Here is an 18,680-nt window from a genome sequence, read left to right as displayed (position 1 = left end):
CAATCTTGCAAAGTTCATGGGCAATGGCCACGAAGAGAGGTGATAAAAATTCAGCTCAGCAACAAGAGCCCAACATCATATCACTGTGTTTTAGCGGCCCTGTAGCAGCATAGTCTTTTCTTTCGAAGACTTAAGAAAAAATACTGCAGCCCTAACACTCAGAATTCTTTGTAACAATTTTAGGAGAATGGGCATAATAAATAGGAAGAATAATGTTCTACATATTTTAAGCAAATAAAAGGATGTAAAAAAAAATAAATCAAAAAATAAAAAAATAAAATAAAAAAAAAATTTAAAAAAAAGGATGTAAGGCAGTGGTTGTGACCCCTTTGGTAAACCTCTATCTCCAAAAATATTTAATTATAGCTCATAACAGTAGCAAAATTACAGTTATGAAGTAGCAACAAAAATAATTTTATGGTTGAGGGTCACCACAATATGAGGAACTGTATTAAAGGGTTGCAGCATTAGGAAGGTTGAGAACCACTGGTAAAAGGTAGGATATATATATATATACACATCACTAAAATTATCTGATCATACTAAGTATGTAATAATTTTCTAAAATTATCAACAAGCATTTAAAATCCTGTATTTGGACATTATTAAAGCTCACTCTATTTTGCTATGCTTTTGTTTTCTATTTTTGAGACAGGACCCTTCCTGACTCAGCTCCCAGAGAACTGGTATTACAGGCATGAGGTACATCCCCAGGCCTGGTATATTTTGCTGGGGTTTAGAGGAAAGGTTGAAGTAGAGAATCACTATTAAGTAATGAGGTAGTTAATGATGAGAGTTCATAAGAAAGAAGAAAAGAAACCACAAACACAGGAAACTGGACATAATTCTAGTCTACGGGGTTTTTTTTTTTTTTTTTTTTTTGTTAATTGCCTAAAAAGTCTAGCCATAACCATTTTTCAGTCATTAAAAAAAACTTCAATACAATTCTAAGTGAATTATTAACTATTATAATTAAACACATAAAAAGCTATTCATTAAATATTCAAGGTTGAACTTACACAACTAATTTTAATAACAAAATAAAGTCCCATCACATCTAACTTGAAAAAAATACAATCTCTGTTAAAAACCACTTTCCCATGTTATTTCTGCAGTGCAAGTTCTCAATGGGAGTGGTAGATCAAAAGTGTTTATGCCAGGAGAACAAAAAGTGGCATTTATTTACTAAGTGTTTTCATGTTTACCCTGACATTTCTACCAACGATTTCCAAAAAACTAACAGGAAGATGTGTTTTCAAACACAATGTTTTTTTCCCAATTAAATGCATTTCTGAACTACATGCAAGCAAAGTTAATAAATAGAAGGAAACATAAACACAGAGCTGTCATTTTAAAATGACATTCTTAAAAAGTTTAAGGCTATCATTTGTGGAACACAAAAGCGATTTCCTTCTCAGCAACATTCCAGGACACTGCTCTTTCCTGCCCACCACAGACAGGACTGCACTTGTCTGGGAGCAACTCCAGTGTTTACACAAAGGCAGTTTTCCTGAATCTTCTTCTTGTGGACACAAAACAGGAGATAGGGTGATACCTCCAGTATGTTTAGAATAAACTCTCTTTCCCTCAGAAGAGCCAGGCCAACACTATGGAACGTTCTCTATAACACTAGTAGATAGCAACTGCTAGGAAAGCCTTACGACCAAGGATTTGGCTATATTTTACAGTGTTCTGCCACAGCCTGTCCCCAAATTCACCAGACAAAGTAAAGAAATTCTATAATCATCTTAACAAAAAAACTTAATAAAAGAAAAACTGCTAAGCTACAAAATAGTTTTCTAAGTAAAGTGGTCACCTACCCTCTCTCAAATAATCCCAAAAAAACAAAACCAACCAACATCAAAATCTAACAAATAGCAGGTTTATGTGCCAATTTCCTTTTTTTAATTTAACAAGAAAAAAAGACTATTTACCTTTTACAGCTAAACATATTTATTACAATTCCAACAGACCCACCAATAAAGAGCTTTGAATTCTGTTTATAAATGCAGTATAAAATGCAGTTCATGTCTTACACAGAACTCTTATAGAAATAAAAACTTACTATTTTCGGCTGAATAAAATTTGGTTTGACTGCCACCTGCTGATACAAAATTTCTACAACTATACAACAGATAAAATTATGAGACTCTTTTTTGAAACAATTCTTCCTAATTGTTGGTTTCATTAAAATCCCTAAGAAAACTAAAAAGGGTTAAATATTTCATTGTTAAAAGATTACGTGGTACTAACAGCATTTAAATGTTTGTATGTCTTTTCATTCAGTGGGCAAACAGCCACATGATCGCTGTTATCTGAGAGTTATTCAAAGTGATTTTATGTCTTCTGACTCCAGTTATCAGACAGACTGGAAAAAAAAAACCAAAAAACAAACAGCAAAACAACAACAAAATCTCAGGACAGAAACCACGTAATGTCAAGGTTCAGTGTGAACAACAGTTGAGGAAAAGTAGTGAAAATGGTCTTCAAGATCATGGGGAGCAAATACCTAAGCTCAGCAGGCGCAGGCCCTGACTGCCAGACACAACTGCTAAGGGCCAGAGTTGGGCAAGGACAGGGGTGGTGGCACTTCTGTCAACAGTGAGAGCCAAGAGGGCTACACTTCAACAGTCGAAAGAGGATTTTCAGTTCTTCAGCACGCAATGCTGCTATGGTAGACATTCCTTCAGAAAGAATGATATAAAACAGAATCATGATAAAGTGGAAGAGGAAGAAGCCAGTGTCAGAGAAACCAATTCAGAGCAACCACAATAACCCTGGGAAAGAACTGAACCAGAACAGCAGCACGATGGGGAAGAATAAATGGGCTGTTTTAAATTAAAAAGCACAACCAGTGACCTGACTGGATTCAAATTTGTGTCTAATTCCTACATCATAATGATTAATAATAAATTCAATTGAGATCAAGAGCAGAGTTCACAGAACAGAAAACAGTGTCACTGGAGCCAATGACAATTCTAGGGGTGGGTGGTAAGCAGAACTCAATTTTTCTGTAATCACTGGTGTCCTTGCAAGTATACTTTTAATATAGTTAGGAAAATGAAAGATTTTTAAATGGACATAAGCAACAAAAACTAAACGATGTGGTTCATCTTGGCGGGGAGAGTGTCTTCAGGGACAAAAGAAAGAGGAAGACATCAAGGAGCAGGCTGGGCTGCCATGTTCTACAGAAGACATCATACTTAAATAGTAGTGTTATACATAAATGGAAAAACTGTTAAATACCTGTATCTAGGACACAGAGAACACGAGGTATTAGAACAAGCTTTATATTTGCTGAATAAAGGTACATGCTCTGTTGCTTCTCTGAAAGATAGCCCTGGCCATGTTCAGTTTACTTTCTTTTTTTCTCTGCTCTGGACTCCTCACATGCCTCTAAATATTCTTTTTCTTATTCCCAATAAAGACCTTCTCCTTAACCACACCATGGAACAGCCGTTTCCGTAGTTTCTTTAATGTACTCCCTTGCATACAGAGATGCCTATTTCCTGAAGAGCTGAGATAGTCACTGATTATAAAGTTGAAGCTGGTTCTAATGAATTTTGATTTACCAAGTATTTCAAGATTGGGTTGTATATACGGATCTATTCTTCCAACCATTCCTGCAGAGTAAAAACTGTATCTTTTAAAAAAGTAAAATGTTCTCAAAATATTGTTGAATTATAATATACATATCATGGTATATTTTCAATAGTTTTCTTCTCATCTCTTAGTTCATGATATACAAAATATACTCCTTTCAAATCTTGCTCCATGTTGTTGGGAATTATGGTCTATCTGGACTCTCAAGACAGAAGTGTACTGTTATCTCTAGGCTAATCTGATCCATTGTTCAAAAGTTTTTGGGTAACTGATACAGTGATCACCTTGGCTTCTGTTCCTGAATTAAAATCATTCAGGGGTCAATTTTTACTCTGGGGTTAAACCAATGCATTAGCCAATAAATTGGAAGAAAATGTCTGTGCCCTGTGGTTTTTAGGGGATGATCTTTGAAACTGTATAAACACAAAATAAAGATGCTAATGCTTAGGAATTAGAAAAATTAGAAAATACAATGTTTTGTATATAAGTTTTTACCCTAATACTGTGCACGTTTAGCCTACCATTCAGACAAAATGATTCCTTATCATTAGTCTCTGCTGGGAGGAAACTAAACTTTGAAACAGAAATAACTAAGACACACATGACTTAAACGAGATACATAAACAATATAAAGTATAAAAAACTTCAAATCTTTCCTGGTAACAGACACCTATAAGAGGAAGACAGTAAGTTAAAAGCCAGTCTGGGTTAAAGAACATCAGCCCGTCTCAAAAGAAAAAAACCAAATTAGCACCTCCTTAAAATAAACAGCCATCAGTGTTGTCTGATAAGAGACTCTTCAAAATAACTCAAGAAAAAAGGACTATACCTACCTGAAGAGTGCTTGTGTGCGCGCGCGCGCACACACACACACACACACACACACACACACACACACACACACACACGCAGGCCAGCATAGGGCTTAGGTCCTCAGAGATGGGGTTACATCCTTTGTGGGATGCCTGACTTGTACGATGCTGGGATGAAAACCGAGGTGCTCAAGATCTCACAAGAAAACAAAACTATGCCATCTTTCTTGCCTGTCTACATTTTAATTTCAATGACCTTTGGCACCCTTAGTTTTTCACTGTATCATTTTCATATGCTCTCACAGACATTCATATACAAACTTCATGACCAGAAATGCTAACTTCTTTCTTTCTCTGTGGTTTTCCCTCATTTTCATAATGAATAGTAACGAATCCTCTTTATTATCCTGTTAAACGTGAAATCTCGGGTAGTTAAAAACTTGAATGCCCATTAACAACCACAGAACACCAAATTCTAGGCTAAATCAGAATTCAAGTGTTCTCTGGTCACATACCTATAAATCACAATGAAGGAAACATAACAATTAATGTCTTAAAACAATCTCTAAGGAAATTACTACATATATATTGTATAACTTGATAAAGAAATTAAAAAATAGGAAATACTAGTTTTTTCAATGAAGTACATATAACAAAAATTAAAGCTGACACAATTTAGTTTGGTAAAATTATAGCTGATGTGGAAAGCCGATACTTTCCAAATGCAATAAACTAGGAAGAACATGAAAGGCAGATCTCTCTCATACTAACTAGTGCTATGTCTTTTAGGACTAGACATATTAGTGAACACAAGAGAAAAGAGTCCTTCCAAGTCGAGTCAGATATCTTGTATGGTAACAAATAGTTTAAGAAAACATGTCTGAACACCATTAAAAAACAAACAAAAACACAAACAAGGAGAACCAGAGAGAGAAAAAAGGTTGTAGCGTCTACACAATGCCTGGTACTTGGCTGTGTTTCAGATAAGGAAGTGCTGCTACGTGAGCATGCCCCAGCTCTTTTCCTAAGTATCAGCTTTCTGTGAGTTATTGTAACTGGTAAAAAAAATAAATAAATAAAATAAAAATAAAAGTTGACCATTTTTATAGGGTATGCTTGGCTTCCATTCTCTATAACCTTATTTAATGCATGGCACATACAGGTACTAAACAGATATTTGGTGAATGATCTAATAATAGCCAAAAATTAAACAGTTCTTCCAAACAGTTATGGTCTACAAGGCTTCACTTTCTTTGGTTCAGAAAATGGTATTTTATTTTCCTTAAAGGGCCAGCAACCACGTAACTTTAGCTGTCAGCTATACAGTCTATATAGTAACTATTCATCAGTGTCATGATACATGAAAACCAGATACAATGGTATATGAAAGGGTGTGTCTGGGCTCCAAAAATACCAAACATAGGCACTAAGTACAGTGGTGTGCCAATTTCTACTTAGCTTGTTTTATATGTAGCTCATTGCCCTCAGTCTTCTGTTAAATTTTCCTGGGAGCATAAAGAAAACTTATGAACTATTTTGCAAATGCTTACTCTCTTTTAATTGCCAAATACATAAAGTCACACAACTTTACCTACCCTCCCTCTGCCTTCCCCATCCCTCATCTTTTCTCCTTTGCCTCACACCGTATGCAAGTCATCAAGTAATATAATGTGAATATTGAAGATCATATTATGGATTTCAGCTATGGATAGCAAAAAAACAATATTAACCACGTAAGACATTTTACAGGAGTTGAGAATAAGCCTCACAAAGTTATTACAAAGTATCTTGCTCACCTTACTCAGTGCTCTCTATTGTGCTCACATCTCTAATTACATAATAACTGTTTTATGCACTACCACTTTTCTGCACTTTAACACCCAGAGTGAAAAGTGGGGGAGAGGGTAAGAACAGACATCTAAAAGGCAATCTTCACAACTGGCGTACTGGTTTGTAATTTTAGAACAAAACATGGCTCTAAGTAAGCTTGCTATCAAGTCATTCACTGTGTAACTTTAGGTCACACACTTCACTCTTGATCCCACACTGAAAGCCATGGAAGGTGACACTCTTTGTTACTCACTATTCTAGCTCACCTGTCCTACCTGTTCTATAAAACTAGAAGATGATCTTGCAGTAAGGTAATGAGGGAGAGAAAAGAGAGATACTTTAGATTACACTGTATTTATTACACCACATACAACACACTAATCAAAACCAAACTAAACAAACTGACTCATGTTACTGAATAACATCTCTCAAAGATTGGCAAAATCTCTAGTTCTAGTCCAATGTGCTAACAATGCACACCATTCTCTAAGAATCTTTGCAGCATTATAACTCTTCCTACATGAGAGCCGAATGCCAGGTAGTATAGTTTGAAAGAAAGCGCCCTTTTAGTAGATGTAGCTTCAAACTCAATAAGGCAGGGGTAATGTGAGGTCTGGGTAAACAGGTTACCAAAGATAATTAAAGGCTTGGAGAGGGGTGAGGATTACAAAGCCACATCTCCACCCAACTTGCTAAAATTTTCTTTAGCTGTTTAAATTTAAGACTTATTCTGTTCAAGAGTATTTTCTTACTGATCAAATTTATTGATATAATTTGTAATATTAGAAAGTCTGCACATTCTTGTGCAAAAATCTAAGGATTTTGACAAGTACACATGGCTTGGAAATCATCTCACACCCAAGTCACAGTATATTTATATAATCTCAAAAAGTTTTGGTATATCACTTTGACACAAATTCTCTAAGACTTTCAGATCTATTTTTCTGTTTGTTTTCAGAGACAAGGTTTCACTGTACAGCCCCAGCTGTCCTAGAACTAGCTCTATAAACCAGGCTAAACTTGAATTCACAGAGATCCACCTGCCTCTGCCTCCCAAGTGCTGGGATTAAAGGTGTGGGCCACCATGGCCCAGCTCCCAGATCTATTTTTTCTTAAAAGATTTATTAATTTTTACTTTATATGCATGAGTGTTTTACCTGCATGCATGTATATACACCACAGCATATCAGCACCTGGAGATCAGAAGAGGGCACTGGAGTCCATGGCACTGGAGTCACAGATCTGTGAACTGCAGCGTAGGTACTGGGAATTGAATGTGGGTCCTCCGGAGGAGCAGCCAGTGCTCTAACTGCTGAGCCAGCCATGCAGCTCAACTACATCTGTCTAATGTTTGACACTAAAGTCCTGCTGTTTCACAATGTGACATGAATAGAACAAATATTGGTGCCTTTTACATCTAGATTCCTTCATTTAGCCTAACATGTGATTAACTGATTAATCACTTCATCGTTCATCTCTCCCCTTTCTTAAAGCTCTCATCTCATTTATCTCTAATTCACATAAATCTAAACTTAAATTTCTCACTTTCTGTTACATAAATTACACAGAGGTATTGACTATTCTCAAAGCAGAGAGGATTTCACTCAAAGCATTTCAGGTGAGCATCACCATCTTGTGTTAAAAAAGAGTAACTGCAACACCAAATCTATCGTCAGGAACAGACTGATCTGTTCAGATGCACCCACCACTAAAATATTACAGTCTGGATCACTAACATTTTATGATTACAGTGCATTAAAATGTCTAGATATTCAAATTAGAATGTAGGTATTAAAAGCAGCTTTTTAAAATTATATGCTTACCTCTACTACTTCAAATACTCCATACCACATACAATGAGTACCACACAGAAAAATGGTACTTTATTACTATTAATATTCTATTAAGTTTTAAAACATTATCAAGTTAATTCTACTAATGGTTCTAAAATATTCAATATATGACTTTGGTTCCTGACTAATTTCAGTATCAGTTCCAAAATTCAGGAATCTAAAAGTATTTGCAATAAAAGAGGAGTTTTATTCAAATTTAAAAGTGAGTCAACATTAAACAATTATACAACTAGATACTTTAGATCTAATTAAAAATTGTTTTTATATTTGTTGTTTTCAGGAAAGCATATTAAACAGAATCTAAATATTATAAGCTCAACAAACAACCATGAAAAGAGAAAATACATAGCTTGACAAGTCATCCTTGTAATAATTTTTAAATAAAAAAGTTAAGGTGTTCTACTGTCAATCAAAGGTTTTTTTGGTATGGTTGTTTTTTTTATTTTACACAACCATCATCTTAAGGGTAATTTATTGCCACCTCCAACCCTGAAAAACCTCTCAGTTAAAAAAAGAAAAGTCACTTTTCTACCCCTGGTTAATACTTGCTTTCTTTCATGATGTGTTCAAAAAGAAATTTGTAGTAATAAGTGTAGGAAGGTAGTATCCAAAATGAAAACCAAGAAGCCAATCCATAACTATAATGAAACTGAAAGCAAAAACTTTGCTATACAGCACCTTTTTGGGTAGCATTTGGAATGCTTTATTATTATCCGTTTCAGTAAAAAAAAAAAAAGAAAACTGTAGACTTTAATGACATAACAGATTGTCTATTATATCTTCAAAAGACACAGAAAACTAACAGGCTGAATATTTTTCACGAATACTGGATGCTACGTTCACTTCATGTCTTCCAATTCTTCCTTCACTTGTGTCTTTTGTCAATTTCAAGCTATTCTACTACTGTCCTGATCCTGGTCATCTTGGTCATATACATTATCTGAATTTTGCTATTTGATTATGTTAAGGCCCTGCAGTGATACTGTACATCTTCTAAAAACTTATCTAGAAAGAATAAGATTTGGGAAGGGCTATATCCAAAACTATAGCAAAAGATTTAAAGAAAATGAAACATCTCACACCTGTAATCTTATCACTTGGAATAATGAAACAGGAAGTATAAAGTCAGCTTGAGTTACACAGATACACAGTAAGCTCTGTGCAAGTCCCTTCCTAATAATGCCTTAACAAAACTAAACACTACAAGATACCTCTCTGAATTAGTATTTTGAAAATGGCTGTTTTACTGAAATTAATATGTAGGTATCTACAGAGCCAATGTAGATTCCTACCAAAATTCCAATGACATTCTTTACAAAAACTGAAAAGTAAAACAAAATTAATCTAAAGCACAAAATACTCCAAATAATCAAAGCATTCTTCCAGCTGAAATGGCAACTGCTAAAGGTATCAGGATACCTAACTTCCAATTATACCTCAGACAACAGAAACAATGTGGTACTGGGAGAAACTAAGACAAGCAGACCAAGAGAAGAGAATAAAGGGCCCCCAAATAAACTCCTGCAGCTACAGTCACATGACTTTTGAAGACAGTGTCAGAACTTCTATGGGAGAAAAGGTAGCCTTGTCAATAAATAATGCTGGCAAGCCTGAATATTCAAATGTAGACTAGTGAAACTAGATTCTTATTGCTCACACTATCCAAAATACGATTAAAAAATTAATCAAGACACAAAGAACTACAGGTAACTAAGAAATGCTCAGAGTGGGAGAAACTCTTCTCCAGGGAACAGTACACCAATTGATTATCCAATACCAAATGGTCAGCCCTGAAGACATACATATAAGTAACATCAGACTGAGAAGACTGTATTTAGGAATACATATGAATATACATAAATACATATAACAACAATTAACAAAACAGAACAAGGATGGATATATGGGAAGGTTTGGGAGGAGAAAAGGGAGGGGAAAATGATGTACTTATACTATAATCTCAAAAATTAAGCAAATAGAAACTTAAAGTCTCTACATAGTAAATAATCATCAGAATGATGAGCCAGGCTACAGAGTGGGAGAAAATCTTTGCCAACTATAAATCACAGAGGGGGAACATAAAATTTGTAATATAAAAAACTCAGAAACAACACCTTTGCTCTAAACGAATCAATAAATGGCCAATCTGAGTGGAATACCCATTTCTCAAAAGTAGTACAAAAAGCCAATAAATCAATGAAAAGAATCTTAAACATCCTTAACTAGGAGGGAAACACACATCAGAACGAAACTGGAGTTCGACCTCACACCAGTCAGAATGACAATCGTAAGGAAACAACAAGTGCTGGAAAGGATAAGGGCAAAGAGACTTAAACCCTGCTGGTGGGAATGGACAAGGAGCACAGGCCACTTTGGAAATCAGTATCCAGGCTGCAAAAACCTAAAAGCAGAACTAGCATATGACTTGCTTCACACCTGGGAATATACCTAAAGCCACCCAAGTCGGCACTGCTCAGAGATAGCTGCACATCTGTCCTAGCTAATTAAAGTTTCTATTGCTGTGGTGAAACACATGATCAAAGCAACTCAGGGAGGGAGGAAAGGGTTTATTTGGCTTATGCTTCCAAATTACTGTTCTTCACTGAAGAAAAGTCAGGACAGGAACTCAAACAGGGCAGGAACCTGGAGCAGGAGCTGGTGCAGAGACTATGGAGGGACGTTGCTTACTGGCTTGCTCCCTCTGGCTTACTCAGCCCACTTACTTACAGAACCCAGCACCACCAGCCTGGGGATAGCACTACCAGTAATGGGCTAAGCCTTCCTGCATCAATCATTAATTAAGAAACTGCCCTATAAGCTTGCCTACAGTCCAATCTTACGAAGGCAGTTTTTTGGTTTTTTTTGTTGTTGTTTTGTTTTTTTTCGAGACAAGGTTTCTCTGTGTAGCTTTGGTGCCTATCTTGGATCTCACTCTGTAGACCATGCTGGCCAAGAACTCACAGAGATCTGCCTGGCTCTGCCTCCTGCGTACTGGGATTAAAGGCGTGCGCCATCACCGCCCAGCTCTGGAGGCAGTTTCTTAATTGAGGTTCCCTTTTCTCAGATGACTTTAGCTTGTGTAAAGTTGACATAAACTATCCTTATCCAGCACAACATCCATGTTTACTGCAACACAACTCAGAGTAATCAAGATATAGACCCATCTTAGCAATCTATCAACATGTATAGATAATGAAAACCATGTCTATATACACAAGGGAGTTTCACTCAACTGTAAACAAGAAATGCCATTTGTAAGACAATGGACAGAACTGGGGATCATGGGCGTGAAGTGAAAGAATCCACACTCAGAAAGACAAACGACAATGTGGCATGCAAATTTAAATACAATGGTGGGACAGAAAACAAAATAGGGCAGTAAGGGTTAACATGACCAAGTATTCAACATGATTATGGGAACACACCATAATGAAACTTACTATTTTATATGCTAATTAAAACAAATGCAGCCCATTTCAATAAGCTTATATATGCATTTCAAAAAATAAAGAATTCTGAAGATAGAATAAAAATGCCATATAAAATAACCCAAGATGTTAAATCTGAAAAGCCAAAGACTAGTTAATGAGATGGTCTAAAGAAAAGAAACATTTTTCACAAATAAGGAAGGGGAAGGGAAAAGGAGAGAGTGAATGAGAACAATTCACACAAAATGAGTTAAGGACATAAAGAGATTATAAGGAATCAGCCTTATGTGCAGAAGCTCTCAGACTTTAGTAGAAGCACAAGCAGTAGTTATAGTAGTCTGAGTCCAGGTGAAGTCTACATGAATGAACATATATCAATGTAAACAGGAAAAAGGATGGAGCATTGAGTTGGAACTTTACACTAGGGCTCAGTGCATCAGGATAGCTACACAGTGAAAAGCCCACTTAACCCTGTCTTTAAATATAGCTCTGTTCATCCGTTGACATCATGAGATACTTACTGCTTACTAAGACAACTAAACACAGAATCTCAACTTTCCAAACTTAAATATCTAAATGATAAAATCTCAGTGATCACAAATGTCAAAAAGTGAATTCCACCAACTCCCAATGTAAGTCCCAATGCCACTCTAAGATTAGGAGCCATTCGTAAACATTTATATTGTCACATAATAAAATTATAGATATAACAATTCTGAGGAGCTGCCCGGTTGAACAACTAGCCTAAGAAACTGTATTGTAAAAAGAGGAAGTGCTAAGAGAACTTCAAGAAGTGGTGTAGTGAACTTGAAACTATTACAGCCTTCCAGTATAGTACCATATCAATGACTCCTCCTACAGCCACTCTTCTCTACCTAGATAGCTTACTGCAAGTAGAGCACTGTATCACCATTCATATAAATCATGACTTAGCTCCAGAGGCTGTACACAATACACATATTTAAACAATTCATAGAAAAACTGATTTATTCAGCATAAAACATGGTAAAGGCTTCAACATGAGACTTATAACTTCAAAAATAGAAATGATAAAGGTAAACAAAAAGGGAAGGTAAACGGTGACTTGACAGTTTGTTACACAAGAAAATCTTAATGAAAGCTGTCACCAGGCTAAGTCATTTAGTTTGATTTAGAAGAACTCAAAGAAAATTTACCAAACACCCAAAATCCTACTTCAAGAAACAGAATTAACATTGAAGGCACTCAACATCAGGGAACCAAAGGTGTCCCTAAGAGTTGGCATTGAAAAAATGGAAACTTTAACAGGATAAACCAAAAAAAAAAGTATTCCTACTAGGGAAGGAGGGAGTGAGAGTGGATTTGAATGAGGTAATCTTTTAGGGTTTCATTATCATGTTCTATACTCCTTGACGAAATTTATTCCTACCTTTCATACAAACCTGTGAGATGTTCAGCACTGACTCACACCCTACAAATGTTCAGACCTCCGCTGGCTTGTGTAAACACAGCAGCAGTAAGGGAAAGCAAGTCCTCTTACTAGCTTTTGACCAAGAAGCCTTCACCACATAGACAAACACCTATTTGAACTAAATAAAGATGCTCTTCTAAGAGAAAGGATCCTTCTTATCTTCTAAAGGATCTTTTAAAAGTCACAATTTAAAAAGTGCACATACACCCACACAGAGAATGGCATCTAAGGTACATATTGAGAGAACAGAATCCACTATTATTTTCATTCTAAACAGTGAAAATGATGGCTAGGACAGCGCTTCTGTAAAGTTATGGCAGGTGACATGATGCTCTGAAATATAAAATAGCTTAGACATTTACCATGGCATAGATGAAAATGCTAAAAAATTCTCAAGAAGCTTAAACTAGACAGACACAAATCAGTTTTAAATATTTAATTTTCTAGTGAAATACAAGGAAAGTTTCTGGCAGCAGTGAGGGGGTAAGGAGGATGCTGGAGAGTTACAAAATACTTTCATTAATAGGGTAGCTCCCTGGGTGGTCTTGGACCTAGTCATCTTCCCCATTTCTCATTGTAATTCTCAATAAAAGGGTATGACACTCTCAGTTAAGAAGAGGCTGGCTAGTCCATTCCAACTCGAGTTCATCTGTACTCAAAAACTTCACTGTAATGGTTCCAGCTTCCTGAGAATGAAACCTGGGACCAAATTTTTCTAGTACCATTAGTAGAAGTACAAATGGGTCACGCACAGTCAAAATTCCATTCAAAACTTTCCTCAACATTGGAAGTCTGGTTCATCAAAAATACTAGGCTTCTCTTGTCCTCTAACAGGAAGTAGTAAATATGTAGCACGTAATTAAAATGGTGAGCCTGTTCCATAGCCTCCAACATCCTCTTAATGAAAAACTCAAATGAGATACGACAAAACAAACTTAATAACACAAAAAGACATAACCCAATGACTACAACACCCACACCACCTTATTTCTTACCTTGTCTATTCTGTCTGGGCGATTAGTAGCTGCCAAAACTGTTACATCTTTTAGCTGTTCAATCCCATCCATCTCCGTTAACAGCTGAGCCAAAACACGGTCTGCAACATTCCCAGCACCTGAAGAACTGATATTTTGAAAACAGTTTAAAAAAAATTTCTTTCCTATCCTAAATATTATTTACTATTTTAGAAGTTCTTTATTGCAAATGTATGTTTGACAACTTATTAGTAATTAAATTATATCAAAAACTATATTCAAATAATTTCCTTTCCTATTATCATCAAACATGCTGGCTCTTCTAACACTAAAATGGTAAATGACTTGGGAAGAATTGGGAAGTGAGACATAAGATTACTTCAACCAGTTCCTCAAACACACAAAGAATTAAAGACAGTCACAACTTACATCTGCCATATTGACAGCGACAGGCAGTGAAAGAAAAATACCTTATGATACAGACTCATTGCTCAGAGTAAGGTTGAATTACTTGAAAAATTCTGTGTATCTCCAAACAAATGGGCTATCTCTAATCTCTCTAGATGCATGGAAATTACCAAGTATTTTAAAAACACAGCAGCAGGTGGGTAGTCATCACAGCCCTCATTTCTGAACAAACTGGGTCATTAAGTCTTTCACAGAGCTAGTTCCACACAGATACAAAATCCTTAAATCAAGTAAGAAAACTCTGAGAGAACACTTTATCAAGATCATAAGATAACAATACTCATTCATCATCATGTTGATTTCTTTAGACCTACTCAGAACTATGAATTACCTAATCTATGGAATGAAACAGCATTGTGTGTATTCTAACATACAGATACCCAGTGAAATGTACTTGGGAGGGACAGGAAAGGACACAGGGGTTTTCTGTCCTAAGATGAATGTTATCTTTACATTGGCATCTGTGACAGGACACCTAGCATAACCACCATGTACAGTGGTGATAGGACTCAGGTGTCACCATCCACAGAATAGAATCCTCTGACCCACAGCTTATAAGGGGACACGAGATATTATTTGTAAGTGTTGATGCTAAGTGCGAAGTTGATTTCAAGTGGTCCTTTGCAGTATTTAAACTCTTCAAGATCAGAGAGTAAGTGGAAAGCCAAAGTTCTAATCCTTTCAGGTCAGCTGACCATTAGGTATATAGGTTTGCTACCTAACTCTGCCTAGAAATAAACTTTGGACATTTTAAATAGTCTATATCCTTCACAACAATTTTCCACAATACAATATTTCTAAGAGTCTTTAGCAATCAAATAGCAACATTAGCAAAGATCCTAAGAGTTCATAATTACTAGATAAATAGTCAAAGCAGAAAAAACAACTATTAAAGTATAAGTCAATAAAATTAAAAATAAAAAAATTCACGAGATCCAAATTTACTCAAAAATATCAATAATACCCATACACATAAATTAATAACAAAACAAAACCTATTTAGTATTCTGTTACAGCACACCAAGTGATTAATTTATCTTAAAAATTAAATACCAACATGGAAGGACTCCAACAGAGTACGTAGTACATAGGAAGTACCAGTAGGTAGTAGTTACAAGCACCATCATAATAATCATTCTCACAATTTTATAAAGATACATGTCATCTTTTAAAGTTACCTTAAAGAACTGAAATGCAGTGTGGCCCACAAGTATTTACTTTATGCTAGAGTGTTTGTCTTACATGCCCAATGCCTTGGGTTGATCTTCAAAACACACACTATTATACACATGCACACACCTCAGAGAAGAGGCAAAGGAGGATGAGAGAGGAAAGGAAGTAGGGGGCAGTAGCAGTTGGGTGAACATAATGTAAGATTTTCAGAACACTGGAAATAACACACTTTGGGGTAAATACATTCAAATCAATATTGCTAGTTCCCACTGTGGTGCATGCCTTTAATTTCAGCACTCTGGAGGCAGAGGCAGGCAGATCTCTGTGAGTTCCAGACCAGCCTGGTCTAGAGCGAATTCCAAGACATCCAAGGATACACGAGAAACCCCGTCTTAAAAAACAAAACAAAACAACAACAAAAATTACCAGTTCCCTACAGATCCTTCATTACAAAATAGTATATGGAAACCATCAATCCAGTACTATAAGCATCTCCTATGACATGCTTTGTAACAGCCAGGCATGATGGAAATGATCAGCCTGTATTCAATTTACTACTAAAAAGCCTTTGCTCCTAGGTGTTTCAGCAGACTGCTGTCATATACTTGTAGAGTTCCTTACATTTAATTTCAACAGTTGATTGCATGCTCAAATGCCTTGTGAGTCCTCAAGGAATGATTTATTTTGAACCCCCCAACAAAAAATTCATAAACAGAAATGCTGGTGATAAAATTTCATAACACAGTATGTTTAAATACAACAGAAAATCTATTTACCAATGACAGGAAAACCTATGAGCAGAAGCTGGACTCAGGAGCTCCTAAGTACCACATTGAATCAAACCCTCTAGCCCCTCATTCTTATTACTCAATATTTTGATTATTCAACTGTGTGACTATGTGCACTGTGCTTGGTACCTACAAGAGGATAAAATACTATGGTTCTCTTGAGGATTTGACAATTATAATCTAAGAAGTTAGTTTAAACAAACTATGCAAATGTCCTTTCAGATTCAAAATTTTGTGGCTCTGTGCTGTTATATAGTACCTATGGGAAATTACTCAGTATTTTTAATTAAAGGACATATATATATAGAAACACATTATTGGTATCTCTTGTCACTTCTACATAGGAAGGGTTAAACATCTAATCACTATTTCTTATAGGAAAGAATGGTAGTTTAACATTAAGATTAAGAGGGGAATTCTTCCATTCTGATTACCCCTATCATTTTTGCCTTTTATATACACATAACCACTGAGACCTAGTTTGAGAGCAATTTGGTGAAAACATTTCATAGGCCAAGAAAAAAATTTGACTGACTTTCAAAACATCAGTAGGAAACAAAAACCATAAAACTGAGATCCTAGGAAATCAAAGCCAACATTAAGAAAAAGCTTAAATACAAATATTCACTAAAATAATGAAATGTCATAAAACTTGACTATCTGCTAGAGAAAGGCAACAGAGCTTTCAAAAACATTTAGCAACAGAAAATACTAGTTAGACATTCATAATATAGTAATTTCCTTTCATAAGTCAAGACCCCTGTCCAAATTATTCTCAAAAGACACACAATGCCACGAGGCATTTAATATAATCAAAGGATTATACTAAAACACAAAACAAAAACTGGCAAACTATACACAGATGATGTGGCTAGCCAGCCACTTTTCCACTAGTATGTGTCTGTTGTGGATGTTTTTGCACTACAGCAACTTAAGAATTTAATAGCTGGTTCTGTTACAGAAAACATCTGCTGGACAAGAGGTTTAATTTAGGGGAAGAGCACAGGAACAGCAAGGTCCAAGTCTTGGATTTGGTCCCCAGCACCAAAAGCAAAAGTATATAAATGATACACTGAAATCTATCTTCAAAGAATGCTCATGCCATGATAATTATTATGCTGTATTTTGAAAAACTGATTATGTCACAATAATAATGCATCTGAAATGCTCAGGACTTAAAACTCTGAGTATCTTGTCATCAATGTCTAAGAAAACATCCCAAAACTTAAAAATTCTAAAATTTAAAGCACTTTTGGTCCAATCATTTAAGATAATCTACATTCTATTTTATTTTAAGTTTATTCTAGAGAATCCTAAAATCTATATAATAACCCTTTTTCTCTCTTTCAAGCCTTTTATATTTGACACTGTCTAAAGAAGAGACCATTTTGCTTCATCAACACAAAGCTAGAAACATGAAAATAAGATTTCTGTGTGGATCATTTAGTAACAACTTTTATAATTTGCTTCTACTATACTAAATAATTATATTTAATTAAACTTTGTTTTCACTTTTAACTGTATGTTTATATCAATACAATTACTGCTAATATATAGTACTAAGGGACCTTTGTACATAAACTAAAAATTAACTCAAATCCTTCAATTTTATTAGTATTTTTTCCAATTGTATGGGAAATGATTATACAAAGTAATTAGATGAAATAAGTGGGTAAAGGAGAAATTAACTGCACAGATTCAAAAATAGTTTCTTCTAGAAAAATATAATAGATAAAATTTGCATAAAAATGATACTGTTATTATTTAACATTTCTTACCTGCCCCTTTCAACTGCCAAAGCATCAAGTTCATCAAAAAAGATAATGGAAGGTGCCACTGCTCTTGCTTTACGGAATATCTAATGGAAAGAATACCACAGTAGATAAGATTAACAAATGCTAGAAAATTCCAAAGTTGGCTTCCTTCTGAAAACCATGTAAAATCAAATCTATTATGTACAAAACTACCAGCCTGATCACTTCATTTATACCCTATAGCAGGTGCCCAAAACACTCAGTGCTTTAAAAGTAACTTCTTTAGTGGTGAATAGACTACTCATTAATACAGTACAGGGAAGACCAGTTAAGTAATCAGAGAAATTCAGCTAAATACCAGCTCTACCAAGTGCTGTGTGAGCTTCAGCAGGCAAATTTTCTTCTTCAGATCTCAATTTCCACATCTAGAAAAGGATGGTGGTAATAATTCATACAGACCTCAGAAGATTAGGAAATGAGTAACAAATAGGGCATAAAACATTTGGCCCAATATCTGGAACTTAATAAATAAATAATACTATCATAA

General features: G+C 35.4%; 1 protein-coding gene across 5 annotated transcripts in view; it reads right to left on the bottom strand.

Moving 5' to 3' along the window:
- Afg2a (AFG2 AAA ATPase homolog A) overlaps positions 1-18,680 on the bottom strand; it is a 169,863-nt gene that overhangs the window by 99,878 nt on the left and 51,305 nt on the right. For all 5 annotated transcript variants that reach the window (XR_009379765.1, XM_059265261.1, XM_059265260.1 and 2 more), the window contains exons 13-14: positions 18,158-18,237; positions 13,972-14,098 (exon numbers count right to left, since the gene is read on the bottom strand). Coding sequence is in view for 4 of the 5 variants with exons in the window: in XM_059265261.1 (XP_059121244.1) it covers positions 13,972-14,098; positions 18,158-18,237 (207 nt within the window). In the remaining variant the exon portion in view is untranslated. The remainder of the gene's footprint in view (positions 1-13,971; positions 14,099-18,157; positions 18,238-18,680) is intronic.

This window comes from Peromyscus eremicus, chromosome 6, assembly GCF_949786415.1.
Source record: "Peromyscus eremicus chromosome 6, PerEre_H2_v1, whole genome shotgun sequence".
Lineage (NCBI taxonomy): Eukaryota > Metazoa > Chordata > Mammalia > Rodentia > Cricetidae > Peromyscus > Peromyscus eremicus.
Note: the sequence above shows the minus strand (reverse complement) of the source record. Positions and strands in the feature narration are given on the sequence as shown.